The sequence below is a fragment of the Sinohyriopsis cumingii genome, chromosome 12, assembly GCF_028554795.1.
Source record: "Sinohyriopsis cumingii isolate HCF-2022 chromosome 12, ASM2855479v2, whole genome shotgun sequence".
NCBI classification, from domain to species: Eukaryota; Metazoa; Mollusca; class Bivalvia; order Unionida; family Unionidae; genus Sinohyriopsis; species Sinohyriopsis cumingii.
This window is the reverse complement of record NC_142972.1, coordinates 88,418,750-88,442,913: the sequence shown is the minus strand read 5'-3', so window position 1 is coordinate 88,442,913 and position 24,164 is coordinate 88,418,750. Positions and strand designations below refer to the sequence as shown.

Below are 24,164 nucleotides of genomic sequence, written 5' to 3'. Positions count from 1 at the left end.
TCGTACCTAAGATGGTTATTAATCACACATGATCCAGGAACATCGGCTACCTGATTAAGGCTGATGAAAGTTTGGGACTTACAATAACAATGTTACAAGCAGAAGTCCCTTGTCTTAGCCACTGATCTACTGCTGCTCCCTTTGAAGGGATCGCAGTGGTTTCCACAGTTACTCAATTATAAGTGTCTGAATTGGGCCCAAGGGTGGGGAACTGGATGAATCCATGGATTCAGACAAAGATTAGCTCCACTTATAATATAATGTAGTTGTTTAGTTTTAAAAGTTTGATTAAGACAAGTCTACAACTCAGGAGCTAATCACCATGAACCGGAATACAAAATATGATGTGGGTACATATATATTATGGGTGTGGCTAATAACAGTGTCGAAGTGTATGATTTGAGAACTTCTCTCCAGGGACAGGAATAGATCAAAATATGACGTAGATGTATACACTTTAAGGGCGTGACTATGAATAGTGCTGAAGTGTTTAAATCATCACCAGGGGCAGGAAGAGATCTGGAATATAATGTAGGTGTATATTCTTTAAAGTTAATAAATCAAGTCACCTGGTTGCATACACTGTCTCTTTTATGCAGCGAAAGTAATCACACACACACACACACACACACATATATATATATATATATAGAGAGAGAGAGCGACATTAATGATGATGGCAATAATAGACAATGTAGCAGCATTGTGTTCCAATCTTTCCATTCTTCCTGCACAGTTTCATTACATTTGTGAATTTGCATTCACAGCTGGACATACGTCACACAAAATAAGTGTCACTGTGAATGCAGAAGATATTGTTTCTGCACAGAAACTTTAGTTCTCCATATTAGTTACCAGACTTTCAGACTGACTTTGACTTGGCATAAGGAAGAAACCTATAATAATTGACGTTGATTGCAAATGGAAGTAACCTCCCAGTTTGTGGTTCAGAAGGTCAGATATCAAATGTCTGCACAAAAGATGCAGTTAGTTATGAACATATAGAAGAATGTTAAATTCTAGGAATGCAAATGTTATCTGCACATGACAGAAAATATGTTTTTGAATGGCATTTAGTTGAATAAATGATGATACAGAGTAATAAGAGTGGCCATGAATTGAAATTATTTTTACTCAGATAATAATGTTGTTAACGCATGTAAAGTTTTGAATAATTTATTCTGATTTATGTATCAGAAAGAGAACTTAAATAAATTTATTTCATTGATCCACAGTGAACATAATGTATGTAGGTAGGTAGGTAGGTGGGCAGGTAGGAAGGAAGGTTGGTCGGTAGGTAGGTAGGTAGGTATAAGTATTAATTGTTATTATCTTTTTGGAAAATTGAAGTCAGAAACAGAAGGGCAAAACAAAGATCAGCTCATTTGACTTAGTGACTTAAGCATGAAAGTTAGGTTATATCACATGAAAGAGTCATTCCTTAATTCCATATCATATGACATGGTAATAATTTGTTGTATACAATAGAAAAGATATCATATGACATGCTGCTAATTTGTTGTATACAATAGAAAAGAGTCATTCCTTAATTCCAAATCATATGACATGCTGCTAATTTGTTGTATACAATAAGAAAGAGTCATTCCTTAATTTTAAATCATATGACATGCTGCTAATTTGTTGTATACAATAGAAAAGGGTCATTCCTTAATTCCAAATCCTGTGAAATACTGCTGTTTTTAACTAACAGAATAGTCATTACTTAATTCCTAATCAAGTGAATAATAACTTGTACATAGAGAAGAATCATTACTTAATTCCACATCATATGAAATACTTTTTTTCAGCATTGAAGTATTGAGAGACAACATTGTGTTGGATCCAAAGTGGTTGATTGATGCCCTGAAACTCCTCATCAATGCTCATCCTAACCTGCCAGAAAGCCATGCTGAAAATAGCCCTCTGTCAAACAGCCCAGCTGACATTGCCATCACACAGAAATGGTCTGACTTCAAGGACAAAGGAGTTCTTACCCCAGAGCTTGTCGGTTTGTCCATTTGTTACTGTTTGTGGCCTCTTTTAAAAGTATGTGTCTCATTGTTATCTCTTCACCAATGAAACTGAGAGGGATATGTCATTATTTTTCACTTATTTGTTCATCCTCAGTGTTACAAATTATATTTCACATAGATTCATTTAACTTGTATGTGCAAGTCAGCCATACTAAAAGGTATACAAAATGAACGATATGATAGATAGTTTGGTTCTAGCTGTATCACTTGATGTCTCCCTGGCCTCATTTCAGAATACTTAAATTAAAATAGATTTAAAGACCACATCACAAAAAGGTAATTTTCAACAGATGACTAGGGTAAGGAGCTTGTCACATAAGAAATATATCACTGAATAAATAGATTAAAAAAGACCACATCACAAATAGGTAATTTTCAACAGATGACTAGGGTAAGGAGCTTGTCACGTAAGAAATATATCACTGAATAAAATAGATTTAAAGACCACATCACAAATAGGTAATTTTCAACAGGTGACTAGGATAAGGAGCATGTCAAGTAAGAAATATATCACTGAAGGTTTAATGAGGAAATGGTTATTAGAGCATACCCAATCTGCCAACAAATTTTAAAGAGTGAGTTGGCAACATAAACGTTTTCCTTCATGATACAGCCCTAGAAGTGCAGACAGTAGTCTCTGAGGTATTTCAAATCCTGTGCATATTATTGATAAAGCTAAATATCTTAAATGTGCATGAGCCTATATCATATTTATTCATTTCATCGAGGTTGAGGTCTGATACAAATATTAGTAAATAAATATTCTGTTTTACTAGCATATATATTACATACCAGTGAATGTGTTAAGAAATTTTAAACATCTTTGACATGTATGCAATATAAGTGTCATTACTTACTGAATGAAATTAAGGAATACAGTATATGGAGTTCACTTAACCATCTCTGGAAATTAGATTAAATATTTCATAAATGTTATTGCATTAACATGTTGACTGACTGCATCACCTTGCATAACAACATTCGGAGATCATTTCTGCAAAGAAGAAGTGGAATTCATCTCTGAACCCATGGTTGCATTTAGCAGCATTAACAAAGATGCACTTGTCTGTATTACACTTCTTGGGCAAAGACAAGAATGATAATTTCAGACATTATCCAATTGTGTAATTAGTATAGTTTTACATGAATCTAATGCCACACCAGAAGAATGCACATTTGTCAGAAATGTAAATATTTCCCAAATATATATTATCTATGATCGTACCAGTAATAATGAGCAATTGGTTGGAAGAGTGTGTGTGTGCGTGTGTGTGTGTGTGTTGCACCTGATCAGGTTTGGCTTGTCAAACATTAATACTATTCGATCACATTATTATTATAAAAATTATAATGGACTCTCAATATTACCAATGTGGGAAAATAACTGAAGCTGACCAACAAATCCACGATGAAATCTCAAAGAGAACCACACTACTCAGGAAATACAAATGCATGTTTGTGGTCCCAGAAGCTATTTGCAGAGTTGCAGCAGCCACTGTTGTTTTGATTATAGTATAAATCATCACTGTGTCAACTAATAAGAGTAAGCCAATTAGAATTGTTGCTGGAACAACATCAGTAATAGCCATTGTGACTGACAGCAGTGGTAAAGGCATCTCATTATGGATGCTTTCATAAAAACCTGTCTATTTAGGTCTTACAACAGAACAAAGAAGTTTCATTACAATTAGTAAACTGTGGTTGATGTTTGTTGGCAATAAAATAATTAACATGATGGAGATTAAGGCTGTTGACAGAAATGGAAAACACAATCAGCTCTAAGCACAGATACAGAAGTGGGCATAGTAAATTTACAGCCAGTAATAATCAGGTAAATGTTTGCCGATGTTTGTGCATTTGAGGATACATTTGTGACTATTCACATTCCAGTCTGAAAGGTGTGTATTCAGGTTATAATAGCGGCTTAGTTGACTACTGTTGTAGGTCAGAGTTTTTACTCTTTTTTTTTTGAAGATGTATTGCTGTATTATTTCCCAATGAGTTTCCATTGTTGGAGGGCTCAAGTGACTGAATAAAAGTCCATAATGCACCTGTGGAAAATTCATATAATTTTCTCAAACTTGGATTTTTACTTGCCACATTTTCAAATAATAATGTCTTATCACGAAATTAAGGTTTGTCTTAGCCCAGAGTAAATTATAAAATCAAAATCTTAACACAGATCTAGTGTGGGCCATATTAACTGGAAATATCTCTGTGTGGTAGACAAACAGAATCATTTTCATGTGGCCAGACAAAAGTGACCAGACAAAAGAACACCTTGGTGACAATAAATCTATCGAAATTAGTGGTGACTGAACTGGAACAACCAGTAAAATATTTCCATTCTTCACAGTGATTTAGGCATTGTTAGCAGCTGGGGCTCCTACTTTTGCATAAATAGTTATGTTAGGAGTTGTCATTATAACATTCGGGATAGCCCTCAGAAAAGCGATTGGCAACATTTTGAGAGGAGCTTTTCTATTACCTGGAACGACTAACCTCAGACAGATGTCTTGTTTATGCTGTATTATTTTCAATAGACCACAACATTAATCAGTCTCGATTTACTCATCAAACATCAGTTGAACATGTCCAAAGTGTCTTTATGCTGGTTGAATTCGTAGCCAAAGGTCCTCAAGGAATGATACTTCCGCAAGTTGGTAACTGGCATTATTTATCTGGAATCAACAGGACCCTGAATTCATTTGGTTGCATACATGATAATGCCTCAACATCTTTTGTATTTTGACTCTTACAGGCTTGCACCACTATTTTAAGTTGTTGATTACTTAACCCTAGGCAATGGGTTGCATTGACTGTTTCATACAAATCCAATGATACAAGCTCAGTTGGACAGGTCATTATGTGATGATCTTTATGAAGCATTGCATGCACTTGAGCATTCACCAGCTGCTCTTGCCCTTGTTGATTTTTGGCATTGTTACTTAGAACGTACACTTAATATCATACAAAATGCCTGTTACAATAGGTATGGTTATTATACAGCCTGACATGGTGTTGATATAAGATCTGAAGATATTGGACTGAGTTTACCATCCGCACTGTTGCTGATGTCGACAGAGGAGAGCTGCAAATGTTTTAGGTACACCAACTGGAATCGTTGTTGGAACTATATCAGTAGTAACCAACAGGTGTGATTGGCAGAGCTGTAAAATGATATTTTCATGGCTTGTTTGCAGATATGTGGTTTTTTTTCAGAACTTCTCGCAGCAGCACAAAGACGTTTGAGTACAGTTGTACTCGGTGTTTATTGGGGATAAAATATTTAACATGGTTTAGTTTGAGAATGTGTTGGCAGATATCGAAAACCACCAGCAATTCCAAACACAAAAAATGCAGGATAGTGGATTTGCAGGCAGTAAAAATGCATAAATGTTTATCAGTGCAAAAGTGGATAGATTTGTAATCATATTTGTCAGATCACAGTCTTAAAGACATGTATACCAGTAGTGTTTTAACAGAGGTTTTTGTCATTACTGATCTTGGTCAAAATCTTCCATCCTATCTGGCTCTCCTTTTGCATGGGTGCCTCTTGTTAACAATATCACGTAAGCATGTGCTCATGATATGAGGAAAATGTCATGGGGAATGGGTTCAGTAGTAGGCCATAACTTTGATCAGTAAAAAAAAAAAAACATGGAATTATATGTCTCTGTTTTAAATCAATGTATTCTTAAAAAATATCTCACAACCTATTTGTTATTATTATTTCTCAGATGGATCTGCAATTAGTTTTGTTTGTTTTAACACAGATGCCATCTGGACAAAGGAGAAACATCCAGAACTACATGCCAACAAATGTCACATCTTGCTGATAATGGAACAATTTAACATTATTGCCAAGCCGAGGTCGTTTAGTGAGATTGGGGAGAAGGTCAGTTGATACGAATGTTCCAGTTTTCTTCTTTTGTTTTATTTGCAAAATATCCATGTTGTTAGAACCTTAAATTTTAAATTGGAAAATACATTAAAAAAAACCCATTGTTTGTACATGAATGAACATCCTAAATAGTAGCTTTAAAATATTAATTAGCTGAAAAGTGGTTAGCATGTAAAGAAATGCTAAATGCATAAATTACTTGAAAATATATTATTTCAGTATATCCAGAGCCAGGGTGCTTGTAACTACTGAACCTCTGCTGCTCTGTATTTTCACTTCCAAAACCAATAAAAGATGCATTTACTGTAATCTCTTTACAAAGCTCACTATTTCCAAAATTCTGCTTCTAGTGTGGTAGAGGCCTATATACAATCTGAAATTCATCTGTCTGATCTTCCTGTCATTGTTCAATGTCGATTTGTGTGCACAGATGTAAATCAATTCTTTAAACCCCAGCTCTAACCATGCTTATTCTCGATCTAGGATTTATACAGAATTCCGCTTTATAGTATGGCCACGGGCAAACATTGTGGATGTGTCGTGATACCTCATACCAGCTTATTCTTTCCGTATCCCCAATATAGTCGTGATGGCACTGACTTTCACCCTCTTCTTTTTCACTTAATATAATAGATAGTCCACAAATATCTCTCTTATCAGACTTATCCTGACCACTCCATTGGCCTAGTGGTTAGAGCGTCCGTTTCGGAATTGGCAGGTTGTGGGTTCGAACCCCGGCCGAGTCATACCAAAGACTTACAAAAATGGTACTAACAGCTGCCTCGCTAGATGCTCAGCATTAAGAGGTTAGTGTTAGGACTGCTACAGTTAATGCCAACTATGGCATTTGTTAATATAAACACCTTGTAAAACATCTTCATGAAAGCATTAGAAAAGAATCCCAAACAACTAGAAAAAGTAATTAGGCAGGAAAAGATTTAACATTTTTACCTTAATCCTGATTTTGTATTAAATGTGGATGCAGTAATAAAAATATTGAAATAGATTCTCTTAAGAAGCCTAAGTAGCTTGCAGAATTTGGTGTCATTCCGTCATTAAGGTTTTCATGTTTATACAAAGATGCCTCTACCATCAGATATAGCCACTGTGCAAATGCAGATATCGTCACTAAATGTATCTCCTTAAAACTGAATGCAAACTCCCTAAAACTGCACAATACAATAAAACCAAAATTCATAGAAAATATCCTTCAATATCAGGCCCCATATAAAAGTTGCATTTTGTAGCTAAGCAATTTCCAGATTTGCAGGGCATCTTGTTTATATTAGATTTATCATACATATTAGTAACTAAAATATTTGTAATGACATCTGCTTGAATTGTGGTTTATCCTGTTTTGATCCTGTGTATAAACAAATCTGCCAACTCTTACGATTTTGCCATAAGTCTTACAAAAATTGCCTTTAAAATACAGACTTACAGCATACTAGCAAAAGCTACTGAAAAAATTATCATTGCTGATAAGTCCAGTTAAGTGGTTCATCCATGTTTTATTTGGATCCGGATCTCATCTTAGAATTAGTAAAATTAGTCAGGGAACCAGACTATCTTTACAAAAACACCCTAGATGCTTTAAACTGCACCTATTTGTTCATGTGAAGTGTCTGCATGATCAAACTGTTGATTATAGAATTTTTTTAAATGGCGTCCAGAAAATGATGCATGTTTAAGATGAAAATAAGCTTCTAGAAAAGTGTTGCTAATCAGTTCAGAAGAATAAAAAGGAGTACTCAGATTTATGTGAATAAAAGCTGGAAAGGAAACAGTTATGAAAATTGGACATCACGTGTCAATTGGAGTATGTCTCGTGGCAGGAGATATGATTGCTGTCATCATGTGAAATGGAAAACAATTTCCAAGAATTATGTCAAGTTGAAAGATAGCAACAAGCTATTGAGCTGCATAGGGTTTGGAACTAGAGTTTGTGCAACTATACTAGTGGTAAATAAAGTCCACGCTTACTTTACAAAGTTTTCAGTTGAACATAATGTTTATCGTCAGTGCGTCAAACTTTTAATCACATTTTCCAGCTTTTACAAAAGCAGTTATTGATATTTTGTTACACTTTACTGAAAACTGGTTAATCTTGCGGAAAAAAATCAACTGCCTTACTGAGACGGACATGTCAGGGTTGGCAGGTCTGTATACATTTTATAAGTTAATGTATGGATTGAATGTTACCTTGTAATTGTTTTGTGTCTCTTTCATGGGCACATTTGTGGGGATTCATTTTAAGTTTTATGACATAGCATTCAAAAAATAAAATGAATTTGCAAAATACATACATTTAAATTTGAGATCCTTCCTTTTTTCTGTATTAAATCACTCCGGTATTGAATGCTTACATTTTCTTTCTTCGTTATTTTAGTTTATATAAGCAAAACTAAGCAAGCATACAGTATATGGTCTTTTGTGTGATATCCGTCTTGCAGTGTCTATTAATCAGTACTTGCTTGTGAACACAATAGAGGATTCATTTCTAGTCAGATTTGATATGTAAGCCTAACGATGAAGACCTTCTGTGTTAGTTATTGGCACATCTTCGTCTATTAATGAGGTGACAGTGCTTCTGATTGGTTGAATTTGTGAACACTTCAGCAGTCATATATCTGATTAGAATATGACCAGATGGCTGATAAATAAATGCTGTCATTACTGTGTCATTGGCAAGTGAATCTGAGGATATCTATGCATGCTGCATGATATTGGAAAGCACAGTGTTTGAACCAGGATATCTGTACATAGCATGATGCTGGAAGACACATAGAGTGAACTAGGATATCTGTGTATACTGCATGATGTGCTGGAAAATAACAGACTGAACCAGGATATGTGTGTACTTCATGATGCTGGAAAGCAGAGAGAGTGAAATAGGATATCTATTTGTACACTGTATGATGCTGGAAAGCACAAATAGTGAACTAGGATATCTGTGTATACTAGTTGATGGTGGAAAGCACATAGAGTTGACTGATATCTGAGTTTAATGCATGATGCTGGAAAGAATAGAGAGTGAACTAGGATATCTCTGTATATTGCTTGATGCTGGAAAGCACCAAGCGTGAACTAGGATATCTGTGTATATTGCATGATGATGGAAAGCACCAAGAGTGAACTAGGATATCTGTGTATATTGCATGATGCTGGAAAGCACAGTGGATATCTGTGTATATTGCATGATGATGGAAAGCACCAAGAGTGAACTAGGATATCTGTGTATATTGCATGATGATGGAAAGCACCAAGAGTGAACTAGGATATCTCTGTATATTGCATGATGCTGGAAAGCACAGTGAATATATGTGTATATTGAATGATGATGGAATGCACCAAGAGTGAACTAGGATATCTGTGTATATTGCATGATGATGAAAGTACCAAGAGTGAACTAGGATATCTGTGTATATTGCATGATGATGGAAAGCACCAAGAGGGAACTAAGATATTTATGAATGCTTCATAATGCTGGAAAGCTCAAACAGCTAGCAATATAAAAACACTGGGAACAAGGGGGTGTAACATGATGAAATAGTTGCATACAACATTATTTAAATAGCAGAAAAAGGAAAAAGTGCTTGGCCTTGTAATGTTATGTTAGTGCTTGGCTTTGAAATGTAATGATAGTGCATGACCTTGAAATGTTTCAGGCTGCAGATTTCTGCTATTCAGACACTTCACAATGTCAAATAGCTATCAGCATTCAGTGGTAGCTTATTGGCATGATTGCATCAGAACATAAAAATAGAACTTTTAATGTTGAATAATATTGTTTTAATGAACAAATGTGCAAAATAATTTATTGCTGGATACAAGAAAAGTCTTAGCTTTAAGATGTGACCACAGCGTATAGATTTGTATGCTCACTCAAGTCCATTTTGCCATCCACTCTCCATCAACGTTTGTCTCATAAGGTCCATCAAAGTTAGAGGTTGGTGGTGGGGCATGCTAACTCATGCCCCCATTTTGCTATCCATTCACACACATATTGCTTTATTATAGTTTTGACACTTAAGATTCATCAAAGTTGGAAGTTGTATTTCAGTTGGGGGATGGTGACATGCTAACTCATTTTCCTATGTTGCCACACACACACACACACACACACACACACACATTGCTTTATTCCAGTTTTGACACTTTTCAGATTCATGAACATTGGGACTTTTATTTTAATTTTTTTGGGGAGGGTGTTAAATTTTAAAACAAATATCAATAACACATTATGAAATTTTCTTTTTTTTTATACAACTTTCACCGTAACTGATAAATGTGATGAGAAGTCATTATTGTTTTGACAAAATATTAATTGCACCTTTTGACGGACATGGATTGTATTTTAGAGAAAATAAATGGACTTGTGACTGTGTTTTCATTAAACTATTTGTCAGAGAATGACAAATGTCCCTGATTTTACAGTTTGCGTACTCACCACCTATAAATGTCCTGTTGATCACTTGTATGTGAAATGTACATGAAGCATAGAATAATATTGTTTTCACTTGTACTGTGTTTATATCGAGTGACATTTAACATATGTCTTTATGCAAAGTAAAAGTAACTTATAAGGGACTTAAAAGTCCTATATAGCATATATCATTTTTATAAGTCAGAATAAGTCATTTCTGTAAGAGATAAGATATCATGATTTGACAAAAGGCTGAGAGGCTTACGTTGTTTAGCTACATGCTCATAAAGAGGTGATGTCACTCTTACCAATATAGAACACTCAATGTCAAAACACACATCTAACAATAAAATCTCCATGAACACATGCCTGTGTTGACAGTATATCTAAATGACCCAAGGAAACACAAACACCAGATGTACAACCAGTAGTATTTATGTGTTAAAGCAAAATATAAAGCATTACTCATTTCTTTGCAATCAGGAATATAATGCATCTTAAGTTACCTAGCCCACTTGTGACATTAGATGTGTTGAGCTGATCAGTATATAATATTATAATATAGAGATTGTTTCAGAAGGAGGATTATTGAACAATAATGATTTTCGTTAGCAGAAGATCTCAGTAAAATTGGGACAATTATGGGGGAAGGGGCTATTAGAAATCTTGAAATGCAAATTATAAGTACTGTCAGAACTACTTGATGACATAACATGAGTGTGCAAATTACCAAAGAAACATTGTTACACACTACAAGGTAATACAAATGGTAATTGATAACTTCATAAGTTTGGTAATTTGATATACGAGTATTATGTTAAAATCTTTTATTCTCACATTCGTAACTTCAGCATGGAAGATTAATACTTTGGTAGAGATAGAGTTGTCCAGTACTTTTCTGATCGTATGTTTCTTACATCCCTGCAATGTGTTTAAAATTCTGCTACCATCACAATTATGAAAAGATAAATAGGTTTAGCAAACTCTATAAAAATATTTACTTATTATAATAAAACAAATTCAGTCATAACGTATAACACCAGTATTTGACATAATTGCATTACATGTGAATTATACATATATCAATAACTGCATATGTCAACTATACTCAAATCAATAATTGCATTACATTTAAACAATGCACTTATCACTAAAATGTTATTTGGTGAGTATGCTGAATTTAATAAGGGTAATATAGTACCTGTAAATATTGCTTTGGGATTATAATCAATGACATCCAAGTTAGAAAAATCCATCCATTATTATCTTATCCTTCTGGCAGTATTAGGATAAGTAATAGTTATTCATGTTGGAACCATATTACCAATCTGGCAGTTTTATGGTATATAATAGTTATTCATATTGGAATAATGTTACCCTTCTGACAGTGTAAGGGTAGGTAATAGCTATTCGTATTGCAATAATGTTACCCTTCTGGTAATGCATTGGTAGGTAATAGTTATTCATATTGCAATCATGTTACCCTTCTGGCAGTGTAATGGTGTATAATAGCTACTCCTATAGGAATCATGTTACCCTGATGGCAGTGTAAGAGTAGATAATAACTATTCTTATAGGAATCATTTTACCCTTCTGGAAGTGTAAGGGTAGGTAATAGTTATTCAAATTACAATCATGTTACCATCTGGCAGTGTAAGGGTAGATAACACCTATTCATACAGGAATCAGGTGACCCTTCTGGCAGGGTAAGGGTAGGTAAAAGCCATTCATATTGCAATCATGTTATCCTTCTTTCAATGTTATGGTAGATAATAGCTGTTCTTATTGGAATTATGTTACCCTTCTGGCAGTGTAAAATATTTAATAGATATTCATATTGGAATCCTGCTACTATTCTGGCATTGTAAGGGTAGGTAATAGCTATTTATATTGCAATCATGTTACCCTTCTGATTATTTGTGGATGTTGCTGGAATTTTAGGGTAAGTTTTATCTTTCAGTTCACATCCTGAAATTTTCAAGGCCTCCCATCAACATATTTATATATTTTGACAATGTAACATGATGGTGGAATAAAGAATATTTGATATAAATCTATAAGATGCCCTCTAGAGATTTCACACCACTCATTTTAATATGTTTCTTGTCTCTGATGTCTTAAACCAGTCCACCCCCAAATAATTATGGTATATTTTGTACTGATTTCCATTTCACAAATTATTCTTCTGCAGGAATAATACCATGATGTAGAGAGGTCGGTAGGGGAAATTGGGTGCATAAAAAGTCGCCACAGTAAACACACACCACCTGCATTTTATGTACATATTGTACATGCATAAATAGATGACAAATATGTTGCCTTTAGTGTGATTAGGTTTACAAGTTTACCAAGAGTCAGCTCACATATATAGGGAGAATGAAAGCATCTTTCTTCTCTGGATTCCACTGGCATCTTTCTCTGATTTTCTCGAGTCTAATAAAAAAGGAAGACTACTCGATGTCAGGAGTGGTGGGATCCTTCTCCTAGCCCTTAGGAGCACAGTGAAAGAAAGCTCATTGTTCCCAGGAATTTATGAGATCTCTCTCTTTAGAGAAATAGTACAAGAACCCTTGGATCCCTGTTGGTTGGACTGATGCAGTCAGATCCTGCTGGAGTTTGTTTCAGGATCCCGTCTAAGGATGGAATAACACAAGTAAAAGTCCTTGTCAGTGGGAGTCGCATTAGTAGTACAGGGATAGTGTACGTGTTGATACCCCTCCTCAGACTCCACTCTACCAACTAATCATGTTCGAATTAAAAAATTGATTTCTTTGGGTAGGGATGTTGAATCGATTGACATCCCCATATTCTATGGTACTTTTGAATCACCATAAGATGGCAAAAAAATTGCATGGAATTACTAGCATACCGGTTTACCAATTTATTGAATAATGGTTCTTGAAATCAAGTAAAAGGCAAGCTAATCAATTGCTGAACCCAAAGAAACAATTGAATTGTATTGATTTCGGTTTACAATTAAATGGTGACAAGTACAGTTGAGTAAAATTTACATTCAGGTTGATTCTGTGACATTAACATAAGCCTTAATATGTGCAGTATTAAAGGACCAGTGTATAAGTTGTACAAGAAATGAAAATACAAGCCATGGATGCAAAGATTAAAACATATCACATGGTGTACAACCTGTGTACATCAAAAAAGAGACAAATTACCTACATAAAATTTGAGACTTATGCAATATATATATATATATATATATATATATATATATATATATATATATATATATATATATATATATATATATATATATATATATATATATATGTGTGTGTGTGTTATTTTAGGTGGAGAACTATTTCCTTACCCCTTGTATGCTTCGTCAGGAATCTCCCAGAGATGTTATCTCCCCTGGACAAGATCCACGCATGGTGAGCACACCGGTCTTGTGCTGTGTCTTTCGTGGGAAGTATCTACCACCTCCCATATTTCACAGGCTTATTGCTGCCTGTGTAGCTCGCTGGCCAGTTGCCAAGAAGAAGGAGACATCAGAAAGTCTAATTTTCTGTGGTTGCTGCGTTTTTGACATTGGCCTTTTTCACAGGTTGACCTTGCACTGTAGGAACCATACAGTTTTTGCAAGAGTAACAAGGATGGTGATCGATGAAGTCAAAACTCCTGATGCAAAGTTGTGTACCAGAGTTAGAAAGTTCATTTCTCTGAATCTCTCCAAGATTACGTCTTACCTTGCCCAGAACTTACAATTCGAGTTGCGTGTACAGTACCCACAATCTCAAGGTATCTCTGAAGACGGCATGATTTGTTTTTCCCCATTTGAGATGTGGTTTGCAGACGAGGTGAGTCGTTCTTCAATATTATTAAATGTAAGGAACATACTATTTTATTATTGCCTTCTCCTAATGTACTGCTCTAGTTTAGTTTTGTCTTGTTGTTCAGTGTACATGTGATTATGTCATAGGTGAAGTTTCATTACCTCACAAGATCACACTGTAGGAGAAAAAGTTCAGTTGGAAAATGTAGTAATTGAACTTAAACATTATGTGATGCAGGGATGGTCCTGGCTTTTAAAAAGCTGTCGCCAAAAAAATCGCCAACCTCAATATTTTGTCGCCAATTTTCAAAAAGTGTCGCCAAAACAAGTAGTGTACATTTTTCCAAGTGTTAATTTAGTCTATTAATGTAACAGGCAATGAAAATTACAAAAGATGGGTTAGTTAATACTTTAATTACAACAAGCATTAACAAAATGTTACAAACTGTTACATGAAGATCTGTCGCGATTTTAGAGTTGCCCACTTGTTGAATGCAGTTTCAAAGTCTAATTTTTCACACCTGTACATGCTGATTCTCATTAAATTCTCGAGAGATGAGATGCAGAGCTTATTTCTGATGTCAGTTTTTATGAGGTTCATCTTACTGAATCCACGTTCAGTCTACAGTGCTGACAGGTGACACCAGTAGTCTCTCAGCAGCCCCCCACCCCCCGCTAGCATCCCAAAGCTTGTAGTGAATTGCTTCCTAAATCCCAAGAATGATCACTGAATGCGGTATAAATTTTCTTGACAAGCAAAATAGGATCTCCATTCCCACGAATGAAACTTACACGAGTCAACACCTGGCAATATTGGACCGTATATATAAGCATAAATTCACACCCAATTTAGGGATTCTTTCACTCCTGTATTTTGAGAAATAAATAATTATTATTAATTATGCAAAACTGTTTGTGTTTTTTTTTTTTTGCTATTTCTTTTTGCGGAGTTTAAGTCTCTGCAGCCGTAACACGGAATTGATGGCAAAAGGAAAAGATCAATGAGTAAAATGCTGCACTGGCGACAGATATAATTGTGATTGAGATTTTTTCCATTTGCTTTGTATTTATACACAGTCGGTACTTCAAAGGTTATAAGTTTTCTATGAAGGTTTAGCAAAACAATCGTATTGGTATATGTATAAAAAGAAAAACACAGGAGGATTAGCCATACAATTTAATTGTATCTGTTCTATTCGCGTCTTCAGAAGTCGGTCAGTTGTAGGTATAGTGTGGTAGCATGATTGACTGTAACACAGCATACAGTACTCAGCCCGGATGTCAGCATAAGCAGATTATGATGTAACAATGCACTGTAAAGATGGGGTTGACAATACGAACAAAGGATCGTTTGTGTAACAGATTGATTCCAATGCATTGCTTAGTCAGGTTTGTGGCTTCCTTTCCTTCCTTTTAATTTATCCAGTCCAAATCCATGATTGTATGTACAAATTAAATAACCAAAAAATATGTCGCCAAAAAATCGCCAGATGGGATATTTTTGTCGCCAATAAGGAAAAAATATCGCAATTTGCGACATTGGCGAAGCCCAGGACGATCCCTGTGATGTAATATGATATCATGTGATATTTGTCTTATGACTTGAACAGGTGTAATAACCATTGTTTAGGACATAACACAGAGCGTATGTGAAATATTTAATGTAATGAAATTCATTCCTGTTTTTGGACCTCAATGTGGGAATTCTACTTAATGCTTTAATGACCTTAAAAATCTTCTAACGTGAATTGACCTAAAATATGGTACGCAGTCTCTTAAATAGATAATGGACTATGTTGTCTACATTAAGACAAATCAGTTACAATGCTTTGAAGATAAATGTAAAGCGAATCAGTTATTCATAATAAAAACATAAAGTTGGTCATGAAAGTGACAATTTGGGGTATATTTTATTAACTTTGAATGTATATTTTAATAAAATATTGATATATATTTCCATTAGCCGACTGCATTCATTTAACATAAAAACGATAGTTAGAAAGTGTTTTTTGTGTAAATTATGTACTTTAAATGTAATGAGAGAAAAATTGTAAACCCCAGCTATATCCTAGAATATATCATTTGACCTTAACTGTAACTTGTTTAGCAAATTTACCTCAAAGGCTGAGTTAATGTTTATCTTCTTTAATTTAATAATATTGTCCATTTTCACTTTTTGACATTGATATTCCAGCAATCAGAAGGTTTTGAAATGTCCACATTTTGTGACTAATCCTGATTGTAAATTACTTGAAAGATTGCCATGAAAATTTTCATACACATTCATCCCATGGTCTAGGTGATCTTAAATGAAATTGGTGCTGCTTGAACATCAAGTGTGTTCATCATAGCAGCTGTCTTCAAAAATTATGTTGTTGCTACTTTTCCTACACCACAGATGGTCATATTAATTGGTCATATTAATATAGGTTGTCAATAAAAGACTTCTTATGATATCTAATTGGTTATCGATTAAAGCGCAATATGGTCACCACATTGGTGTGTACCTTTACATCAGCTATGAATGGATTTTCTTTTCAATTCCCAGTTTGTGGATAAACAACTTAAATGGTTTTTTATGTCAGGTTCAAGGTCAATTTGTCCCTCACTATATTGTCATATTCTGAATATGCTAACTCAAACCTGTAATTTGTAACATTGTATACTGGAGATAGATTTATTAAATGTCACTCTCCGCAATTACTAAACAGTGTATTTACTTCTTTTTATCAGTGTAGTAATGCAGTCATTAAAAAACATTAGCTTAACTTGGAAGCAAAATCCAAGTTAATGTAATTTATCTTTGGTGGCATATGCAGTAATATTGTGTTCTTCATCTGGTGTGCTTTAGCACATGATTGGCACTGCCGCTTGTCCTAAACTTGTAAAAGGATTGCCACTGAACTTAGAGACATATTGGTCAAAGGGTCTGTTTGGTTCTAAATGAAAATGGTAGCCCTTGGACAGCTATTTTGATTGTTATCACAACATCTAATTGAAGAGTCATATTAACATTTAATTTTACTAAAAGACTTTGTATGTCTGATTGTTTCTAAATGAAAATTGTACCCATTTGATATCTTATGTGTCTGCCACAGCATTTTGCCACTACTACAACTAAATAAATAGTCATATCGACACTGAAAGATCATTTTGTAATGTCTGGTAGGTTCTAAATATAAATGATGTAAATATGGCTGCTATGAAGACCATCTTAAAAATAATGTTCAGGTTTTTATTTAAAGATTTATTATGATGTCATGATGTCGATTAATGAAATTGTCACTGAGCAATGTGACATCCTCTATAGCAACCATGGTGATTTGTGCTTAATGCCATTTTTAAGTACATGATAGGCTATACATGGCAACTGATACATTTATGTCTTTGGGTAATTATGAACCATGGGAAATCTTGCTAAGAATCACAGGTTCACAGGAAGCTAAGGCTGCCATGGTGGCCATCTTGTCATGTGACATTTTGTTCCAAGACTTAGTTTATCCAGTTGGTCTTAAAATGAAAATGGTTCCCATCCAACATCCGATATATCCACATTGTTAGTCATCTTAACAATCTTTGTATCACAAATTCATCAGGATGGATGCTCATACCCACATGGAATTTTCACTAAAAGACTTCCAATTTTATCTAGTTGATATTAAATTAAAATGGCCTTGGTCTGATTGTGGTTGAGTATATTACCACTCACAAATCCATGTTTCTGATCCAATTTTAGTTTTACTTGGTAAGGCATTTACGTGAGCTCAAGGATGTGAAAAGATCTACAGATATTAATGAGGTGACCAGAGTCCATATATATATATATATATATATATATATATATATATATATATATATATATATATATATATATATACATGTATATATATATATATATATATATATATATATATATATATATATATATATATGCACAAACACACAGACTTCAACTGTCTTACACTTACAGACAATATCACACACATACACTATCACACATATGCATAGATACATACAGACAATTACATGCACTGTATATTATACTATCAGACACAAACACTATCAGACACATACATAAATACATACGAAGAGATAATTACTGCTCTAGTGGCCTAGTGGATAGAGCATCCGTCTCGGAAGTGGTAGGTTGTGGGTTTTATATCCGGCCAAGTCATACCAGTGACTTACAGAAATGGTACTAACAGCTTCCTCGCTTGGAGCCCAGCATTATGAGGTTAGTGTTAGGACTGGTTGGGCTGGTGTCAGGATAATGTGACTTGGTGGGACATCACGCTACATGTCTGAGACATAATACCCCAGTGCTAGACATCATTATAAACTGCCACACTGCAGACATCATACAATAGGACTAAAAAATTGTTAAAGCTATGTTAAAAATCCAAATCACACACACACACACAAACAGATAATTACATACACTATACTATCACACACTTGCACTATCACACACATACATAGATACATACAAACCGATAATTACAGACATATATATTACACTATTACACACATACACTATAGCACACATACATAGATACATACAAACAGATAATTACAGACACTATATATTACACTGTCCCACACATAAACTATCACAAACATACTTTGATGCATACATAGATACAGACAAAAACAGTTACATAAAGAATATTACACACTGTCAAACATTCACTATAATGCAAATAAAGACACACTCACACACAGGCACACTATATGCATACAAAATCACAGCAAAGAAATAGTATTTTATCCATACACGCATACATTTACATTTCTAGTAGACTGATGTCATAGAAAGTGAAAGTTTAAAAACAAATCACTTCCTTATCGTCTTTCGTGCCACTACAAATATTGATTCTCCATATTTGAAATGGTAGGTGAAAAGCAGAGGACATATCATGAAAGACATCCGACTCTAAGAGTGGTATGTCTTTTGGAAAAGTCCATCCTCATTGTAAGTAAGCAATAATATATATATATATATATATATATATATATATATATATATATATATATATATATATATATATATATATATATATATATATATATATATATTTCTGTCAACCTGATATCATGAATATTTGCTGCAAATAGATTCTTCGATATTACCATTGAGATCCCATAAATATCCATCCTGATGCTCCTTGAAAGTCCATCCTGATGCTATTTTTTATATCACTACTGAAAAATAAGCAGATCTGATATGATTTGCAGACATTTCCTAATATCAAGCACTCAATGTATGCAGTCAAAGAGAAACCCCATTCTTTCATTCCATCTTGATAAACTAGAACCAACATTTTCGTGTACTGATTTTACATTAGTTTTAAGATCATCAGAATTGTCACTGTTAGTGTATGTTTGGTCATTGATTGAATCTTTTAGTAACATTGACCTTTCTCGTTCTTTAGGGGCATGATCCTGATACACCCATAACACCAGAGCACATGAATCATTCTCGCCTCTGTATTGCTCTTGCAACTGTTTGTGGAGATGCCATGAGACAAGTCCTCCGTACCCAAGTTCCTGCACCACACACAGACATCTACCAGGCAATCCTGGCCAAAAGAGTCAAACTGACCAGGAGACAAGGAAGACCGCTTCTTAACCCTGATCAAAGTCAGCTGGTGTTTCCAGATCCCCAGGGGCAAAAGACAGGAACATTAGACCAGTTCGATCTTTCCTTGTTATATACTCTAATCAGAAATGTCAGCTCAGTCACGGCTCCATTAACTGGCTGGGGAAATGACCCGCCAGATCAGCCAAGGGACAGATCTCTAGGAGCTAGTGTGGAGCGAATTCGCTCATATAGGAATCATATCAGTGGTCATTCCCCAGATGGAAAGATGAGTCATAAAGCTTTAGAGGATTACTGGAACAAGTTTGAAGCTGTGCTTCACGACATAGAAGCTGTAATTGGTGGACAGCCAGTGTACAGCCAAGGGTTGGAGAAGCAAAAGAGTCAGGTGATATCCATCTATGAAGCATGTTAGCTACAAATGAACATCATGAAGACAGACCAACAGGTACAAAGTGTATGTGCAGTGTGCATGATGTGATGGCAGCAACAGCAACAATGTATAAGTGCATGTGGTCAGATGGCAGCAACAGGTACAAAGTATAAGTACAGTGTTTCTAATATGATGGCAACAAGAGGTACAAAGTATAAGTACAGTGTGTGTGATATGAAGTCAACAACAGGTACAAAATGTAAGTACAGTGTGCATGATATGGCAGCAACAGGTACAAAGTATAAGTACAGTGTGCATGTTATGGCAGCAACAGGTACAAAGTAAGAGTACAGTGGGCATGATATGGCAGCAACAGGTACAAAGTATAAGTACAGCATGCATGTTATGGCAGCAACATGTACAAAGTAAGAGTACAGTGTGCGTGAAGTCACAGCAACAGATGCAAAGTATAAGTACAGTATGCATGTTATGGCAGCAACAAGTACAAAGTATAAGTACAGTGTGCATGTTATGGTAGCAACAGGTACAAAGTTAGAGTACAATGTGCATGATATGGCAGCAACAGGTACAAAGTATAAGTACAGCATGCATGTTATGGCAGCAGTAGGTACAAAGAGTAGTGTGCATGATTTGGCAGCAACAGGTACAGATTGTAAGTACAGTGTGCATGTTATGGCAGCAACAGCTACAAAGTGTATGTACAGTGTGCATGATATGGCAGCAACAGGTACAAATTATAAGCTGATCGCACATGATACGCCAGCAACAGGTAGTACAGCGTGCATGTTATGACAGCAACAGATACATAGTGTAAGTACATCATGCATGTTATGGCAGCAACATATACAAAGTATAAGTACAGCGTGCATGTTATGGCAGCAACAGGTACAAGATGTCAGTACATCATGCATGTTATTGCAGCAACAGTTACAAAGTATAAGTACAGCGTGCATGTTATGGCAGCAACAGGTACAAGATGTCAGTACATCATGCATGTTATGGCAGCAACAGGTACAAAGTATAAGTACAGCGTGCATGTTATGGAAGCCATAGGTACAAAGTATGAATACAACTTACGATAAGTGGGGTTCAAAGGTTGGTTTCAACTTAACTGTCATGTTAATATGAGGTTTAAAATGTAAAGCTTTTCTGGATGAAATTGGGTGTATATAAAAGTGGAAAATAAATATTGAGTGTGAAACCCATGGATACTTAATGGGAGTATTTAATATTGGAATATGAATAATGGGTGTAACACTTGTAACAGTATTTGTTGTCAGTATGAAGAATATCCCCATATATTTAAAAATCTAAATACAATGTCATCTTATGCATATAATATTGCATCACATTTGTATCAAGCGGTAATCCTAATCTATTCTACTGTATGATAGAAGCTTTCATCAATTTTATTGTTAGAGAGTGAATATTTAAATTAAAGCTGCTAATTTTACCTCACTTAGAGCATCTGATGATATTATTGTTACAAGAACATTTTTTTAATGTTATGCAATCTTTGTACCCATTTTTATTTTCAGTAATTGATATAAGATTTGCTATTTTGTGTAGGGAACATCAGCATCTCTTACCAAGACATATTCTTGGCCATTGAGGCTTTTCCAATGATATATGTTTGTATTATCTATATGATTTTGATGTTTAGAAGTGTAGGCTTTGACAGATGGTACAATGACATGTACATTATATTGATGTCTGTGGAAGTGGGTGTTTTACCAAATGGTACATTGACATGTACAATAGTTTGATGTCTGTGGAAGTCAATATTATGTCAACTGGTAATGACATCTACAATACTTTCTAATGTCTGTAGAAGAGTCGATTATGTCAAATGGTATTAAGGTATCTGTAAATGAATTTTAAGAGTCTATGATGAGTGTTTTGGGGGGATGGACAAAATAATAGCTTAAAGAGACTGTGTAAATAATGATACTGTTTGCATATTTTATTGAATATTGATGAAGAAAACAACTTGTATTTTTAATAAAATCATATAAATTTATAGTTTTTTGTTTAACTTACATACTTGTAAGATACACTGTATTAAAGGTATAGTGTTTAGTTGATGTGGAAAATTCAATCTATTTTGTTTCTTAAGTTCAGGCATTCCATTGTTTTTATTTAGAGGTATCTATGACAAGATCTGTATGCTTTTTTCAGATTTGTCCTATAAGAGTTACTACAGATGTGGAAGCAGAATGTTTGACCCCAGGCACCAGCAAAATGAACTCGGGATACACATTCCTATGCTAAAAGTGACTACAGTATGTGGCTATATTTAGGATCCAGCATTATCCACAATCCAGTGACACTGTTGTGTGTGGTTAAGGGCCAAGCAACATGCACGATCCCATGCCAAGATATACTTCTGTGTGTGGCCATAATTAGAAACAGACATGTTGTATAATCCCATGTCTATTAATGTGGCCATAATTCAGACCCAGCATTGTGCATGATTCCATCTCTAATAATACTACTGTATGTAGTAATAATGAGGGTCCAGTGTTCTGATAGAGGAGCTATCAAGTTCACTGAGAAATGTTATATTGTTTAGTGACTGTTTGATTGGATGTGTAAGAAGAGATTTGTCATTTGGATAGGCAATTGGTGAGCAAAAAGACAAAACAATTATAGTGTTTTCTATGTGACTTACTGTTATTTTTCTGAGAAATAGTGAGTAATGGTGGTGATTTCACTGAGGACAACACATTAAGACTGTTCCCGTTATTTTTTGGGAAATAGTGGATGCTGGTGGTGCACTCACTGAGGACAACATATTAGGAATGTTCCTGATATTTTTGAGAAATAGTGAATTATTATGGTGCATTCACTGAGGACTACAAATTAAGACTTTACCTGGTATTTTTGAGAAATACTGAATTACAGTTGCGCTTTCACTGTGGACAACACATTAAGACTGTTCATGTTGTTTTTTAGAAATAGTGAATTATGGTGGTGCACTCACTGAGGACAACACATTAAGACTGTTCCTGGTATTTTTGAGAAATAGTTAATTATTGTGGTGCTTTCACTGAGGACAACACAATAAGACTGTTCCTGCTATTTTTGAGAAATAGTGAATTATAGTGGCACATTCACTGAGGACAAAACCATAAGGTTGTTCATGTTGTTCATGTTATTTTTTAGAAATACTGACTTATGGTGGTGCACTCACTTAGGACAACACATTAAGACTGTTTGTGCTATTTTTGAGAAATAGTGAATAATAGTGGTGCTTTCACTGAGGGCAGCAGAAATACTACCATTCAAAGTATAAAGTATTGCATATTGGACAATTTCATTACATTTTATGATATCTATTTGGTCCATCCAGTGGCTGCTTTTGGTAAATAAATAGTCATAGTAACATGAGGTTATAAATGAAATACTTATATTTGGTCCCAAATGTAAACGGCGGCAATTAGAGAGGTATCTTTTGAAGATGTTAGCTCTTACAAAATTGGTTTTGTTACCAATGTTGATTCATCAGTTTTCAGATGAATAAGAGAAATACTGTTAATATCCAGCAGTTAAAAATGAATAAGCTGACCTGTATGTAATTTTTGAATTCCTTTCGTAATGTAGAGCATCGATCTATTATAGGAACTTTTGTTTCATAATATCTGATTAAATTGTTGTTTTTAAGATGTTCTGATTTGTATTTTGATGTGATTGATTTGATTTAATATTAGGTTTTTATCCATATATTTATTTTATTTGCCCTATAACATCCTTCTGAAACTTGGTAACCTAAAAGTCCATATAAGTGAGACCCTGTACCCTAGAAATATATTGTGATAGACAGAGCTAAACCCCTCAAACTAGCCCAATGTAAAATTACAATTACTTGGTTTCAAACACGCCTAATTGAAAGTAGGTGTACACATATGGTTTTGTTTTGTCAGATTTTATGTAATAGGCTCTGTTTATATTTGTCTAATTTAGTATAGGTATGTTTATAACAGAGTATGTTTGTATGATAGAGTATTGTTATGTT

General features: G+C 34.7%; 1 protein-coding gene across 6 annotated transcripts in view; it reads left to right on the top strand.

Moving 5' to 3' along the window:
* The window catches only part of LOC149786930 (uncharacterized), a 155,159-nt gene extending 131,347 nt beyond the window's left edge, over window positions 1-23,812 (top strand). For 5 of the 6 annotated variants that reach the window (XM_089977455.1, XM_089977458.1, XM_089977459.1 and 2 more), the window contains 5 exons: window positions 1,809-2,008; window positions 5,810-5,931; window positions 13,672-14,181; window positions 19,589-20,203; window positions 22,328-23,812. In XM_089977455.1, coding sequence (XP_089833581.1) covers window positions 1,809-2,008; window positions 5,810-5,931; window positions 13,672-14,181; window positions 19,589-20,170 — 1,414 coding nt within the window. In that variant the 3' untranslated portion in view covers window positions 20,171-20,203; window positions 22,328-23,812. Of the gene's footprint in view, window positions 1-1,808; window positions 2,009-5,809; window positions 5,932-13,671; window positions 14,182-19,588; window positions 20,213-22,327 lie in introns of all 6 variants that reach the window. The other variant, XM_089977457.1, reaches the window with a different exon arrangement.
* The last annotated feature ends 352 nt before the right edge of the window (window positions 23,813-24,164 follow it).